The sequence below is a fragment of the Ovis aries genome, chromosome 2 (assembly GCF_016772045.2).
Source record: "Ovis aries strain OAR_USU_Benz2616 breed Rambouillet chromosome 2, ARS-UI_Ramb_v3.0, whole genome shotgun sequence".
NCBI classification, from domain to species: Eukaryota; Metazoa; Chordata; class Mammalia; order Artiodactyla; family Bovidae; genus Ovis; species Ovis aries.
In genome coordinates this window covers 55,050,062-55,065,138 of record NC_056055.1, presented here as the reverse complement: position 1 = coordinate 55,065,138, position 15,077 = coordinate 55,050,062, and the positions used below count along the sequence as shown (strand labels likewise).

Sequence of the window (15,077 nt, the reverse complement as noted above, 5' to 3'; positions counted from 1 at the left end):
ACACACACACACACACACACACACACACAGGAGTGAGTATTTATTTTAAAGAATTAGCTCTTGCGATATGTGGAAGCTGCCAAGTTCAAAAATTGCAGAGCAGGCCAGCAGGTGGAAAATTCCAGCAGGAGCTGATGTTGAGGTCTTGAATCTGAAGCTAGTCTGAAGGCCAAATTCCTTCTTTGGAGGGCCTCAGTCTTCTCTCAAGTCTTTCAATTGATTGGATGTGGCCCACATATATTACGGAAAGTTATCAGCTTTACTCAAAGTATAGTGATTTAAGTGTTAATCACATCTTTAAAAGCCACCATAACTGTAAACTGATATTTGCCCAAACAGTGGGATACCATACCCCAGCCAAGTTGACATATTAAAAATAATCAGCACAGTTAGCATAGATAATCTTCAGTGGTAGATAGATTTGTGTTTTAAAATTTGTATTATACATTTAAATCTCTTTTACAGAAAGCTTCTGATTTCATAGAAATTATTGGTTAGAACAAAGGTAAATTTATTTAAGTAAAACAGAGTTGATTTAAAGAAAAGTATTAAATATTATGTATAGATGGTCTACGAATATGGTGAGTATATGAAGGTTGTACTGAAATGACTGACAATGGTAAACAAAAGAATTGCTATATTCCTGCAACAAGGAAATGTCATAAGGAAACGGAGTTTTAGGAAGATTGATTCTGTGTCCATGAACAAAGGCCACAGACAGATAGAAGTTCATCAACAAATAATAAATGTGAAAATGTTTGCTTTTGCCATAGTAGAAATAATGCATCTTTCAATCTCTTATTCTTTAAAAGAAATTGGTTATGCTACACTCATTTTTACAAATAGAAGTTTTAAATTTTATGTAATCTGGGCAGTTTTCTTTTATGATTTCTTAAATGGATTTTAAACTTAAGACATCATCCCTGATTTTAAATTCAGAGATCTAAAAACCTTCTTTGAGTGGGCACTGGAAAAGGATGTTTTAAAAAATTTAACTTTTTAATGTATCTAAGATTTATTTTGTTATACTCTAAGAAAGATGGGTCAAATTAATTTTATTTTTTAAAAAATCTTACCAAGTTATTCCCAAACAAGTTAATGACTAGTTCTTCCTTTCTAGTGATATCACTTTTGTTTCCTAGCAAATTTTTGTATGGAAAAAAAAAAATCAATTCTGGACTATCTAGTGTGTATTTTATGTATTTATGTTTTTTCTTTTTTCAGTAGAGTCTTATTATAATTATCATAGCCTTATTTTTTTTCACCATAGAGAGTTTATTTTCCATATAAAAGGGCAGAAGCTAGCATATAAACAAAAGAGCAAAGATAGGGAGTTCATGGGAGACCATGACAGTTACTTGAGGCTGAGAGTGGTGAAGTCTGGTCCTAGGGGAGAACTGGAAGTTGTGATGCAGAGATGGGGTCAGATCCAGGACCTGTCCTGCAGGCAGAGACCATGAGATGAGTTGATGCCAAAATGTATGGAACACAGCAAAAACATTTTTAAAAGAGGTTTCTCACCAAAAATGCTAACTAATCTTGGAGAGTCTCCTGGAGAGGCAGAGGGTGGAGGTTGGTGGCAACTACAGCTCACCAGAAAACAGACACTGGCGGCAGCCACCCTTGGGAACTCCCCCCACCACGTGGACAATGGTGCTGGTGCTGGTGCTGGTGGGCATCACTGCAGAAACCTCTTTCCAGCTCAGCCTTATGACATATTTAAAACTCTAGTGCGGCTAGTCCCATTCATGTTCTTCACTCAAAAATTTCTTTGATAAACATTTTTTTTCTTCCTGAGAACATCAGAATCTAGTCAGATTCTCTGAAATTTTATAGTTTATTAGACTTTTGTAAATCATTATAAGGATTGTAATTAGTTTGTGTATATTTCATTTATGTATGAGTCTATGTCCACTTTCAATTAACTTTTGATGTTTGTGACAATAGAATTTAGAGTCAACAAATTAGTCTAAAATAATGACAAAGACATTTTAATCTCAGTTGCCTTCTTTACTTGAGCAATTAATAGCCAAATTGAATTTAATCCCCTTTCATTTTTGCACCTAAATATCTGGTGGAAATGTAATCCAACAATCAAAGATCCAATGACTGGCTTCAAGGAGCAGAATAATAGAAACAATGATAAATATTGTCAGTGAATGGATTTAGAAACTCTTGAAGTATAATTCACATTTCAACTTTTATTTAAAATTTCCTTTTAATTCCTTAGTATTTCAAATGGAAGCCCATGATCCCCTTCAGCAAGATTTTTCACCTTGTATGTTTATAATTTTTTTCTCTTACTTCCTTTACCCCCTTCATGATTGTGTTATCTGTACAGCAAGTTCTTCTGACCCTGGCTAATTCTTGGTACCCTCGAAATTCTCCTGACAGCAGAAAGCAGTGATCAGACAGGTTGAATGCTTCAATGGAAATTTAATCTGATCTCATTTTAGCCACATGTAAGAAGCAACCTGCTGTGAACTAGAATTGTAATGCTGGAAATTATCTGATTCCTGCAGGCCTCTCTTCCTTCTCTGCCCTGGTGAATGACTGCTAAAGGAATTTAAAGCATGTAAAACACGATAAATGTTGATTTGTTGTCTTGGCCTTCTTGCAGGTAAAATTAAAGAGGAGTATCACAGATTTTAGATTGTATTTATAAGGACAAAACATTTAAATGTACTCACTTAAGTTGCTTTTTGAGGCAGTAATGTCCTATTTCCTTTAGAGTTCCAGATTTGAACCCACTTTGAAAAACAATGTGAAACGAAACACCAACCAAAACAAAAAAATCTCTGTCAATAGAACACTTTAGCTGCAAAGACTGATGTCCTGAAAGAGAGTTGACAAGATGCGATTGGTCAGTTCACTGATCTGAAGGGGAGGCGTCCTTTATTTGTGGCTGGCTATGGAAGGCCTGTTACAATGTAGAAAAGCTAAGAAATGGTAGGGAGAAGTGGAGAAACAAGCAGGAAAATAGTGAAAAACTGAACTTAAGAAAAGCATAAGGTACAGATGAAACAGCAACTTTTAGAGTTGATTGGACCAAAGTTTAAGAAGATTGTGGTGACCACTATTACATTGTTGACCCCCAATGGTCCACATCTCCCAATATTTGCCTTTGTATAGTTCTCTCTCTTTGAACCTGAGTTGCGCCTGTGATTTATTTTAATTAACTGGAAGTGGCAGAGTGATGTGGCATTAGTTCTTGTTCTAAACCTTAAGCAGTTTGTGTTTTGTTCTCTTCAGAGCCATGATCTGCTTTACAAAATTCTGTTTGCTGGCTAGAGCTATGTGGAGAGCCATTGGAGAAGCCACATAAGAGGGAGAGGCCCTGAGAGACAAGCCTGGCCATCCCAGCATCCCAGCCAAATCCAGGTCCCTGATGACCTACCAGCTGGATAATCCACATGAGCAGCCATTGGTAAGATCAACAGAAGAATCACCCAACTAGGCCCAGTCCAGACTGAAGAATTACGAGCAGATAAAATGTCCATTGTTTTGAGCCACTAAGTTTTGGGGTGATTTGTTATACACCAAAATATAGTTGCTGGCATGATAATGAAGAGTCAGGGATCAAGACCCAGTGACTGTGCTCTCTGAGATAGCATCGTGGGGACTGAAGATGCATACCTAGGACCAAAGCAAGCTTGGTTCAAATCCTTTACTTCATTACTTTTTAGCTTTTATGGCCTTGGACAAGTTATTTAATCTTTCTTGTTAGCTCAATCTTGTTAGCTGTGAAGTGAGAGAAATATTCTCTCACAAGATAGTTAAGAAATGAATGAAAGTTTGGGTAACAAATTAAGTACCCACCAAATCTAAGTTCTATTCCATTTCTTTGCTAACTCCCTCACTTCCTACACCCACACTGAGGGGATAAAAGTGATCCAAACTACATTAACTACTTTGGGCAGCTATGTGATCTACTAAATGCAGTTCTCTTTTGCACTGTGTATGTACATTTGATGAACAGTCATTGTGTTTATACGAACAAGAAGTAAACACCTAAAATACAAATGATGGATTTTTTAACTGATAGCAGGCTTGGGAGGCATTGCTGGAGTCAAGGCATATTTGTGTCCTTGTCCCATACCACCTACACCTGCTCCTCTGAAATACTACTGCTGTTTATTAAACTAAGCTGGGGTCATAAAGGAATGTTGAAGTTATATTCAGCTTACTTTATTACAGAAGGCATGATATTTTCATTTGGTTTTCACAAAGAAGCATTAGCATGTCAATTGCTTGTGAAGTTCACTTAGGCAAAAGTTACAGATTTTTGAAGTAGTGCTGGATAAAATTTGGTGTTTGTTGAGTACTTGTCTTCCTACTGAAAAGAAAAAAGCCCTATAATGTCTAAATTATGTGCAGATACCAAGTTTCGAAGTCTTCCAAGAGAAAACACACACATACACACACAAGAAAGGATTAAGGAAAAAAGAAATAAACCTGCTCTGGCCTCAGTTTCCAATTTTTAAAATGACAATGCCAGACTAGAAGGTTCTCCAAGGTCAATTCCAGATCTGAGTGTTAGCAGACATCTCAAATTCTGGGCATGTATTAGCCCGTTGTGAGATTAAAAACTCAGGTTGTTCTCCAGCAAAACTTTAATTGCAAAGCTTTAATTAGGAAAAAAATAAAAATACTCATTCAGATTATGCTTTTTTAATTTTATTTTTAATTGTATTTTTATTGTTTCCATTTTATTTTAAAGGAGAGATGAGAATTGCAATTTGCCAAATTGCTACACACGTTTCCTTGCCATACAACTGCCCTAGCAAGTTAACTTAAAACAATTTTCTAAAATGCATTTTTAATGAGAAACTGAGACCCCTGAAATTTGTCTTAAATACTTTTTTTCCCCCTTCAGACCTCTTATAGGGTTGTAGAGTTTCCATACCTCAGTGCCAAGAGGATGGCAGAGGAATTTGGCTCAGCTTAGTAATTACCTTGTGTTAGTCTAGCTCAAAGTTGTTTTTCTCTTAATGGTTAAAGAGAGCCATTCAAATCCTTTGATTCTAGTAGTAAAACTCCCAATGGGCAGGATAGGTGAATGCCCATGTAATGTTTAGCCTATTAAAATGGCCATATCCAAAGCTTATGCAGAATAAATGTTGCTAGGACAGGTCAGAAAAAAAATATGAGAAAATAAGAGAACTAAAGAAAGTACAGGAGTGTCCTTCCTCTCTCCAAATAAGATCCCACAATTATAATGGACATTTTTTTTTTGCCTTCTTTCATGGAGAAAGGGAAGGATCTTCCCAAAGTTTCACTGTGTGCTTCCAGAATGGTGTCAGCTATAGGCTTCACAATAGTGCACAGTACCTGAGAGCACAAACTATCTTTGGTGAAGGACCACTTTGTTTTATCTCCCACACTCCCATCCACTGAGGACTGGTACTTGTGTAAAATACAATGAAAATGAAGTACTGGAAAAATGACTTTCAAACAATGACATATAAAATATATGCCTCAATTTTATTATTAGATTTAATTACTCTGTCAAATTGTAATAAGTTTCTAGCCATTCTCAGTTTCTATAGTTATCTTGTTACAGACGGTAAGAAAAATGTGGAAATAGGCACTGGTTCATGGACCATACTTTAAGTATACTGACCTAGACTAGGCCAGTAGTATTCTTTGATTCCCACTAATTATTTCAGGAGTGATTTTATGACCTGAAAGTGTGAAAGTGTTAGTCGATCAGCCGTGTCTGATTATTTGCAATCCCATGGACTGTAGCCTGCCAGGCTCCTCTGTCCATGGGATTCTCTAGGCAAGAATACTGGAATGGGTAGTCATTCCCTTCTTCAGGGGATCTTCCCAACTCAGGGATGGAACCTGGGTCTCCTGAACTGCAGGAAGATTCTTCACCATCTGAGCCACCAGGGAAACCCCTGGTGACCTGAGCTGGCCCCAATCACTTGAATGTTTGGGTTTAATTGAGAAACTGGGACAATTCTGTTTTCCCTGGCTGGATACCACCTTGAGACTACAAGAAAAGGGATCAATACCATGAAAGCAGAGATAGCGAGATAGAAGAGATAGCGAGTCAGAAGATGAATCTGCTCCTGTGTTGTGGAAAAATAGAAGCCAATAAATTAAAATTTTGCTTAAGCTAGAATTCAGGTTTTCTATTATCTGCAAGAGAAAGAGTCCCGTATGATAGAGTGATTGATATGCATATTTCCTTCTAACTCTCAATCAGCTTGCCAGTCATCTTTCTCAAACAGAGATCTGGGAAAACCATTCTTCTGGTTATGAAAACCTTAGCTTCCCACTGCCTTGATACAGAATTCAAGCTTCCTGAACCATCATTTAAAGTCTTTCACAACTGAGTACCCTTCTTTTTCAGCCTTTTTTATTTTTTTGCTACTCTCATCCTCAAACACATGCCTGATGCTTTAGTGTGACCAGACATGCACTTTTATGTATGTTTTAGGTCAGCTTATATTCCCTTTGGCTGAATTGCATTTTCTCTTCCTACACCCTTTTCTGGTTTTCTAAGGATAGAAGCTTGAGAACATAAGGTATTCATTACTTTTAAATGTTAAGCATTATGCATCACCACCATTCCTGCTGATTCAAGGGCTAATTCTGAGAGTGCTGGCATAAGGGCAACTTGATACACCCAGACATTTGATAAAAACTGCATCTAGACCCCAAAGATTTCATTTCATAAGGAGTCTGACCTGGTTATATTACCAAAATCTCAGAAAAGAAACAAACTAAGATAAAATGTGAGTTTAAGTTATGGCAAAAATAAATAAGAAATGAAAACATACATTTGCACCAGAATGTGTACACATGTTCATAGCAGCTTTATTCATAATAGTCAAAACTGGAAACAACCTAAATGTTCACCAATGATCAATGTATAAACAAAATGTGTTATATCTGTACAATGGAATATTATTTGCCATACAAACAAATGAAGTATTGATACATATTACAACATAGACTAACCTTACGACCATTGTGTTAAGTGAAAGAAGCCATATATGAAAGGCCACATATTGTATAATACCATTTATATAAATGTATGGAATTGACAAATATATAGAAGAGGTGGCAAAAATACACAGAAGAACTGTACAAAAAAGATCTTCATGACCAGATAATCATGATGGTATGATCACTCACCTAGAGCCAGACATCCTGAAATGTGAAGTCAAGTGGGCCTTAGGAAACATCACTACGAACAAAGCTAATGGAGGTGATGGAATTCCAGATGAGCCATTTCAAATCATAAAAGATGATACTGTGAAAGTGCTGCACTCAATATGTCAGCAAATTTGGAAAACTCAGTAGTGACTACAGGACTGGAAAAGGTCAGTTTTCATTCCAATCCCGAAGAAAGGAAATGCAAAAGAATGCTCAAACTACCGCACAATTGCATTCATTTCACATGCTAACAAAGTAATGTTCAAAATTTTCCAAGCCACGCTTCAACAATATGTAAACCGTGAAATTCCAGATGTTCAAGCAGGATTTAGAAAAGGCAGAGGAACCAGAGATCAAATTGCCAACATCCGCAGGATCATCAAAAAAGCAAGAGAGTTCCAGAAAAACATCTATTTCTGCTTTATTGCTATGCCAAAGCCTTTGACTGTGTGGATGACACTGAACTGTGGAAAATTCTGAAAGAGATGGGAATACCAGACCACTTGAACTGCCTCCTGAAAAATCTGTATGCAGGTCATGAAGCAACAGTTAGAACTGGACATGGAACAACAGACTGGTTCCAAATAGGAAAAGGAGTATGTCAAGGCTGTATATTGTCACCCTGCTTATTTAACATATATGCAGAATGCATCATGAAAAATGCTGGGCTGGAAGAAACACAAGCTGGAATCAAGATTGCTGGGAGAAATATCAATAACCTCAGATATGCAGATGACACCACCCTTATGGCAGAAAGTGAAGAGGAACTAAAAAGCCTCTTGATGAAAGTGAAAGAGGAGACTGAAAAAGTTGGCTTAAAGCTCAACATTCAGAAAACAAAGATCATGGCATCCAGTCCCATCACTTCCTGGGAATTAGATGAGGAAACAGTGGAAACAGTGTCAGACCTTATATTCCAAAATGACTGCAGATGGTGACTGTATCCATGAAATTAAAAGATGCTTACTCCTTGGAAGGAGAGTTATGACCAACCTAGACAGCATATTCAAAAGCAGAGATATTACTTTGCCAACAAAGGTCCGTCTAGTCAAGGCTATGTTTTTTCCAGTAGTCATGTATGGATGTGAGAGTTGGACTGTGAAGAAAGCTGAGTGCTGAAGAATTGATGCTTTTGAACTGTGGTGTTGGAGAAGACTCTTGAGAGTCGCTTGGACTGCACGGAGATCCAACCAGTCCATTCTGAAGGAGATCAGTCCTGGGTGTTCTTTGGAAGGAATGATGCTAAAGCTGAAACTCCAATACTTTGGCCACCTCATGTGAAGAGTTGACTCATTGGAAAAGACTCATGCTGGGAGGGATTGGGGGCAGGATGAGAAGGGGATGACAGAGGATGAGATAGCTGGATGGCATCACTGACTCGATGGACATGAATCTGAGTGAACTCCGGGAGTTGGTGATGGACAGGGAGGCCTGGTGTGCTGCAATTCATAGGGTCGCAAAGAGTCGGACACGACCTAGTGACTAAACTGAATGATAAAAATATTCTCAAATTGATTGTAATGATGGATGCAGAACATTGTAAATATACTAAAAGTCATTGAACTGTACAATTTTAATGGGTGAATTATATGGTATGTGAACTATGCCTCAATAATATGGTCTTTAAAGAGTTTCAGTTCAGTTCAGTTCAGTTTAGTTGCTTAGTTGTGTCCAACTCTTTGAGATCCCATGAATCGCAGCACGCCAGGCCTCCCTGTCCAACACCAACTCCCAGAGTTCAACCAGATTCATGTCCATCGAGTCGGTGATGCCATCCAGCCATCTCATCCTCTGTCGTCCCCTTCTCCTCCTGCCCCCAATCCCTCCCAGCATCAAAGTCTTTTCCAATAAGTCAACACTTCACATTTGGTGGCCAAAGTACTGGAGTTTCAGCTTTAGCATCATTCCTTCCAAAAGAAATCCCAGGGCTGATTCTCCAACACCACAATTCAAAAGCATCAATTATTTGGCACTCAGTCTTCTTCACAGTCCAACTCTCACATCCATACATGACTACTGGAAAAACCATAGCCTTGACTAGACAGACTTAGTCAGCAAAGTAATGTCTATGCTTTTGAATGTGCTATCTAGGTTGGTCATAACTTTCCTTCCAAGGAGTAAGCATCTTTTAATTTCATAGCTGCAGTCACCATCTGCAGTGATTTTGGAGCCAAAAAAAAAAAAAAAAAGTCTGACACTGTTTCCAGTGTTTCCACATCTATTTCCCATGAAGTGATGGGACCAGATAACATGATCTTCGTTTTCTGAATGTTGAGCTTTAAGCCAACTTTTCACTCTCCTCTTTCACTTTCATCAGGAGGCTTTTTAGTTCCTTTTCACTTTCTGCCATAAGGGTGGTGTCATCTGCATGTCTGAGGTTATTGATATTTCTCCCAGCAATCTTCATTCCAGCTTGTGTTTCTTCCAGTCCAGCGTTTCTCATGATGTACTCTGCATATAAGTTAAATAAGCAGGGTGACAATATACAGCCTTGACACACTCCTTTTCCTATTTGGAACCAGTCTGTTGTTCCATGTCCAGTTCTAACTGTTGCTTCATGACCTGCATACAGGTTTCTCAAGAGGCAGCTCAGGTGGTCTGGTATTCCCATCTCTTTCAGAATTTTCTACAGTTTATTGTGATCCACATAGTCAAAGGCTTTGGCATAGCAATAAAGCAGAAATAGATGTTTTTCTGGAACTCTCTTGCTTTTTTGATGATCCAGCAGATGTTGGCAATTTGATCTCTGGTTCCTCTGCCTTTTCTAAAACCAGCTTGAGCATCTGGAAGTTCACAGTTCATGTATTGCTGAAGCCTGGCTTGGAGAATTTTGAGCATGACATTACTAGCATGTGAGATGAGTGCAATTGTGTGGTAGTTTGAGCATTCTTTGGCATTGCCTTTCTTTGGGATTGGAATGAAAACTGACCTTTTCCAGTCCTGTGGCCACTGCTGAGTTTTCCAAATTTGCTGGCATATTGAGTGCAGCACTTTCACAGCATCACCTTTCAGGATTTGAAATAGCTCAACTGGAATTCCATCACCTCCACTAGCTTTGTTTGTAGTGATGCTTTCTAAGGCCCACTTGACTTCACATTCCAGGATGTCTGGCTCTAGGTGAGTGATCATACCATCATGATTATCTGGGTCGTGAAGATCTTTTTTGTATAGTTCTTCTGTGAATTCTTGCCACCTCTTCTTAATATCTTCTGCTTCTGTTAGGTCCATACAATTTCTGTCCTTTATTGAGCCCATCTTTGCATGAAATATTCCGTTGGTATCTCTAATTATCTTGAAGATATCTCTAGTCTTTCCCATTCTGTTCCTCTATTTCTTTGCATTGATTGCTGAAGAAGGCTTTCTTATCTCTTCTTGCTATTCTTTGGAACTCTGCATTCAGATGCTTATATCTGTCCTTTTCGCTTCTCTTCTTTTCACAGCTATTTGTAAGGCCTCCCCAGACAGCCATTTTGGTTTTTTGCATTTCTTTTCCATGGGGATGGTCTTGATCCCTGTCTCCTGTACAGTGTCACGAACCTCATTCCATAGTTCATCAGGCACTCTATCTATCAGATCTAGGCCCTTAAATCTATTTCTCACTTCCACTGTATAATCATAAGGGATTTGATTTAGGTCACACCTGAATGGTGTAGCAGTTTTCCCTACTTTCTTCAATTTGAGTCTGAATTTGGCAATAAGGAGTTCATGATCTGAGCCACAGTCAGCTCCTGGTCTTGTTTGTGTTGACTATAGAGCTTCGCCCTCTTTGGCTGCAAAGAATATAATCAATCTGATTTCGGTGTTGACCATCTGGTGATGTCCATGTGTAGAGTCTTCTCTTGTGTTGTTGGAAGAGGGTGTTTGCTATGACCAGTGCATTTTCTTGGCGAAACTCTTATTAGTCTTTGCCCTGGTTTATTCCGCATTCCAAGGCCAAATTTGCCTGTTACTCCAGGTGTTTCTTAACTTCGTACTTTTGCATGCCAGTCTCCTGTAATTAAAAGGACATCTTTTTGACAGAATGTTGTTCATTGGAGAAGGGAATGGGAAACCACTTCAGTATTCTTACCTTGAGAACCCCATGAACAGCATGAAAAGGCAAAATTATAGTATATTGAAAGAGGAACTCCCCAGGTCAGTAGGTGCCCAATATGCTACTGGAGATCAATGGAGAAATAATTATATAAAAAATGAAGGGATGGAGCCAAAGCAAAAAAAATACCCAGCTGTGGATGTGACTGGTGATAGAAGCAAGGTCGAATGCTGTAAACAGCAATATTGCATAGGAACCTGGAATGTCAGGTCCATGAGTCAAGGCAAATTGGAAGTGGTCAAACAAGAGATGGCAAGAGTGAACGTCGACATTCTAAGAATCAGCGAACTAAAAGCGACTGGAATGGGTGAATTTAACTCACATGGCCATTATATCTACTACTGCAGGCAGGAATCCCTCAGAAGAAATGGCGTAGCCATCATGGTCAACATATATAGGGATGCTTAAATAGAGCAGAACTACTCAACCATTGTGTGTATATATGGGGGAAAAGCACTCTAAGGAAAAGATTATATTTACAGGACCCACAAAGACAATTAGGTAAGGCTGTCAAGACTTGATTTTGTCCTAAGTTTTGATACTCCTAGGTCCCACCCTGTCACTAGGGGACTTGGGTGTATCCTGTATCACCATTCTGACAGAATGTTTGTGTCCCACCAAATTCATATGTTGAAACCCTATACCCAGTATGATGGCATTAGTAGATGCAGCCTTTGGGAGGTGATTTGATCATAACAGTGGAGGCTTCATGAATGGAATTAGTGCTCTTCTTATAAAAGAGACCTCACAGAGCTCTCTTACTTCCTGTTTCTCTCATGTCAGGTTGCAGGGAGATGACAGCTGTATATGAACCAGGAAGTGGGTCTCACCAGACACAGAATCTGCTGTTGCCTTCATTGTGAACTCTCCAGCTTTCAGAACTTCGAGAAATAAGTGTGTGTTGTTTATGCACAAAGTCAAATGTATTTTGTTACAGTTGCCCAAACTAACTAGGACACGGGTTTGTATACATATTAGGAAATTGATGTAGAGTGCGGGACTGTCTGTATTTTAGGTAGAATTTAAAAAAGTAGAGTTAAAATAAAAGATGTAAGACTGAAGTGAAGAAACACTTTATTCTTAGATTTGAAAACACCGAGTTGGTTTGTCAAAGGGTATGTGTGTATGTGTGTGTGGGTCTAGCATGTCCTAAAAATCTTTATGCAGCTTAAGCTTTACTAACTTCAGAAAAATAACTGCTACAGACTTATCCTCAAGGTCATATGAAAGTTTATTTACATTTATCTTATAGGGACTAATTTTGTGAATATTGAATGGTGAATTATTTATTTAAATTATTTGAGACACACCCCACTGACTCAAGATGGTAAAGGCTGACTGAAACAAAAAGCAAATTTTCCCATTCACCATTCACAAAACTAGATAAAAGAACTTTTAAGTTCTATATCTGGGTTCCTCTAGCAAACACATTCTGTAGGAAAGATGGATTTAAGGACATATATGATCCTGAGGCTTCCCTGGTAGCTCAGATCGTAAAGAATCCACCTGCAATGTGGAAGACCTGGATTTGATCCCTGGGTTGGGAAGATCTGTTGGAGAAGGGAAAGGTTACCCACTCCAATACTGTGGCCTAGAGAATTCCATGGACTGTCACAAAAAGTTGGACACAACCGAGAGACATTATTATGATGATGATGATCCTGAGTGTAAAGGTGTACAAGCAAAAATTCCAGACAGTACTTTAAGGCAGCGGAACTGGTGAGACCCAAGTCAAGTTTCTCAAACAGTAAAAGGATCCTTGGTAATATCTGGGTAGTGGATGGGATAGGCAGAAAATTTCATTAATGTGAATGAATATATGAAGCCATGAAAGGATGGAGTTGGAAAATATGATGGCAGGGTAGGGCACAGAGACCTGGAAGGCCCAGGACGGGTGAGGCTGTCTGCTAGGCTGGTGGATGGGGGAGGGGCTGTGGATGCATTCTCTTCATGTTGTCCCCTCCCCCACCCTCAGAAACCCTTTGTGACTCTTGAGTTCTCAGTGATGGAGGCCTTGGACTATACTCAAGTGACTGCACTCTCAGTGCTCACCAATCTCAGTCAGCCTTGTGATTGAGACAATGGAATTCAGAAAATGGAATGTTCTCTCATTTTTGAATAGCCCTACTGACCCATGTCTGAGCTTTGGCTCCACCTCCTTGGATATTGACTCTGACCTCATTCTCCTGTGTGGGCTGGGGTTGTTCCTTCTGTTCCTGTGGTACCTGGTGGGGTTTCCATGTTTACCAACCTTCTGTAAAATCAAAGGCATCCAAAAGGTAAGTAAGTAACCCTGGGTGCACCCCCAACAGAGATTCTTTATTGCTGTTTCCAATTCTATTCCACATTTTAAGATGAGTTTGGTTGGGTCAGAGAGACACCTAAGATAGGAATTTCAAGGAGAGGATAAAACGAGGCAGGGCCAGTGGTTCAGGGAGTACTAAGGCTTTCATTTGAAGCCCACAGACCAGCTGAGTGTTTGGAGAATTCCAGGAGAAAAATCCCAAACAGTAATTCTGTGGCCCTGGGTTGGGTTATTTAGAGAGTTTTGGATCTCTGCAGGAGAACAGAGTTCCCCAATGCTTGATCAAGAGTTACATTCTCAAGTCAGGCATCACTTGACCAAGCCTTCCTTTGTGCTGAGCTGGTCAGGAAAGCAGGGCTGAGCCTCTGAGAGCCTCCAGAGCAGAGGCTGAAGCCTGAGTTGTCAGGATCCAAGGTGCTATCTGAGGGACACAGATGTTGACTGTTAGCCTCAGATGCTATGCCCTCCTTGGGCAGGTGACTTCTGACTGAGACTATCAAGGGTGGACTTCAGAGACAAAAGTCTTTTTTGGGCTTTTTAAGGAAAAAAAAGTTGAAAACATTTTAAACCTTTAACATTGATAAAAAGAATATAAAAGTCTATTAATTAGAGTCATATTATTCCTGGATAATGAATATCTGAGTTTCTAGAGGACTGAGAGAATGCGCCCCAGCACTTCATTCTTTTCTTTTTGTTCTCAGCATCAGGGCAGAACCATGAGGAGAAGGAAAGGAGGCACACTGAAAGGTAAGGTTCTGCCTGTTTCACCGGATCTCTCCAAGGGTGACCCTTCCTGCCTTTTCCATGAGATCCCAGGTCCGTGACCTCTGACGATGTCAGTGGCTAGACACTGTTTCTCTCAGAAACCAGAGGTATCTGGGGCGAGGCTCATGGGGAGGCAGTCCAAGCCTGAGAGACTTCTCAGATTCCCTGTTTTTCTCATGGCTGGGCTTGAAGCCATGATGGACCTGGGCAGTGGGTGTTTCCCCACAGGTGGCCATGTGAGATGTCAAGAGTCAGAACTTCTGTGTCCTGACTTTGTATCAGTCCTCTGACTTCCTGGATAATCACATTGCTCTCTGAGGCCACAATGATCTCTGTGTTTCTCATGGTGATTTTGAGCATCACATGAGATATAAGGCATGTGAAAGTACTACAAGTGAAGCAACATACATATAAACAAATTGACCATTTGATCTCATCTACTAATTCTTGGGTCTTTCAGAGTCTAATATCCCAAGGGTTTCCCATAAGGAGACTCTTATATTATACCTATGCTCCTGCCTTCCCTACGTGTAACCCACTCTCCTGGTTTCTCAGGTTGGAGAATTCACCAGACAGAAACAGAGGAAAAAACGAAGCTGATTTCTATTCTGAAAAGGTGACTAGTCTTTCCCCTTCTTTCCTGATCCCTCCTTAGCATGTTCTCTGCAATTCCTGGGATTCCGTGCAACCTACTGGAGTCACCGGAGGGGGTAGCATAGGAATGAGTATGTGATGAAGGCCTTA

At 39.5% G+C, this 15,077-nt stretch overlaps 1 protein-coding gene across 7 annotated transcripts in view; it reads left to right on the top strand.

Moving 5' to 3' along the window:
- LOC121818625 (spermatogenesis-associated protein 31D4-like) overlaps nt 1-15,077 on the top strand; it is a 201,702-nt gene that overhangs the window by 181,785 nt on the left and 4,840 nt on the right. For 5 of the 7 annotated variants that reach the window (XM_060410898.1, XM_060410897.1, XM_060410899.1 and 2 more), the window contains 3 exons: nt 3,253-3,427; nt 14,270-14,315; nt 14,889-14,949. In XM_060410898.1, the coding sequence (XP_060266881.1) occupies nt 3,389-3,427; nt 14,270-14,315; nt 14,889-14,949 (146 nt within the window). In that variant the 5' untranslated portion in view covers nt 3,253-3,388. Of the gene's footprint in view, nt 1-2,522; nt 2,621-3,252; nt 3,428-12,051; nt 13,543-14,269; nt 14,316-14,888; nt 14,950-15,077 lie in introns of those variants that run through there. The other 2 variants (XM_060410900.1, XM_042243311.2) reach the window with 2 other exon arrangements.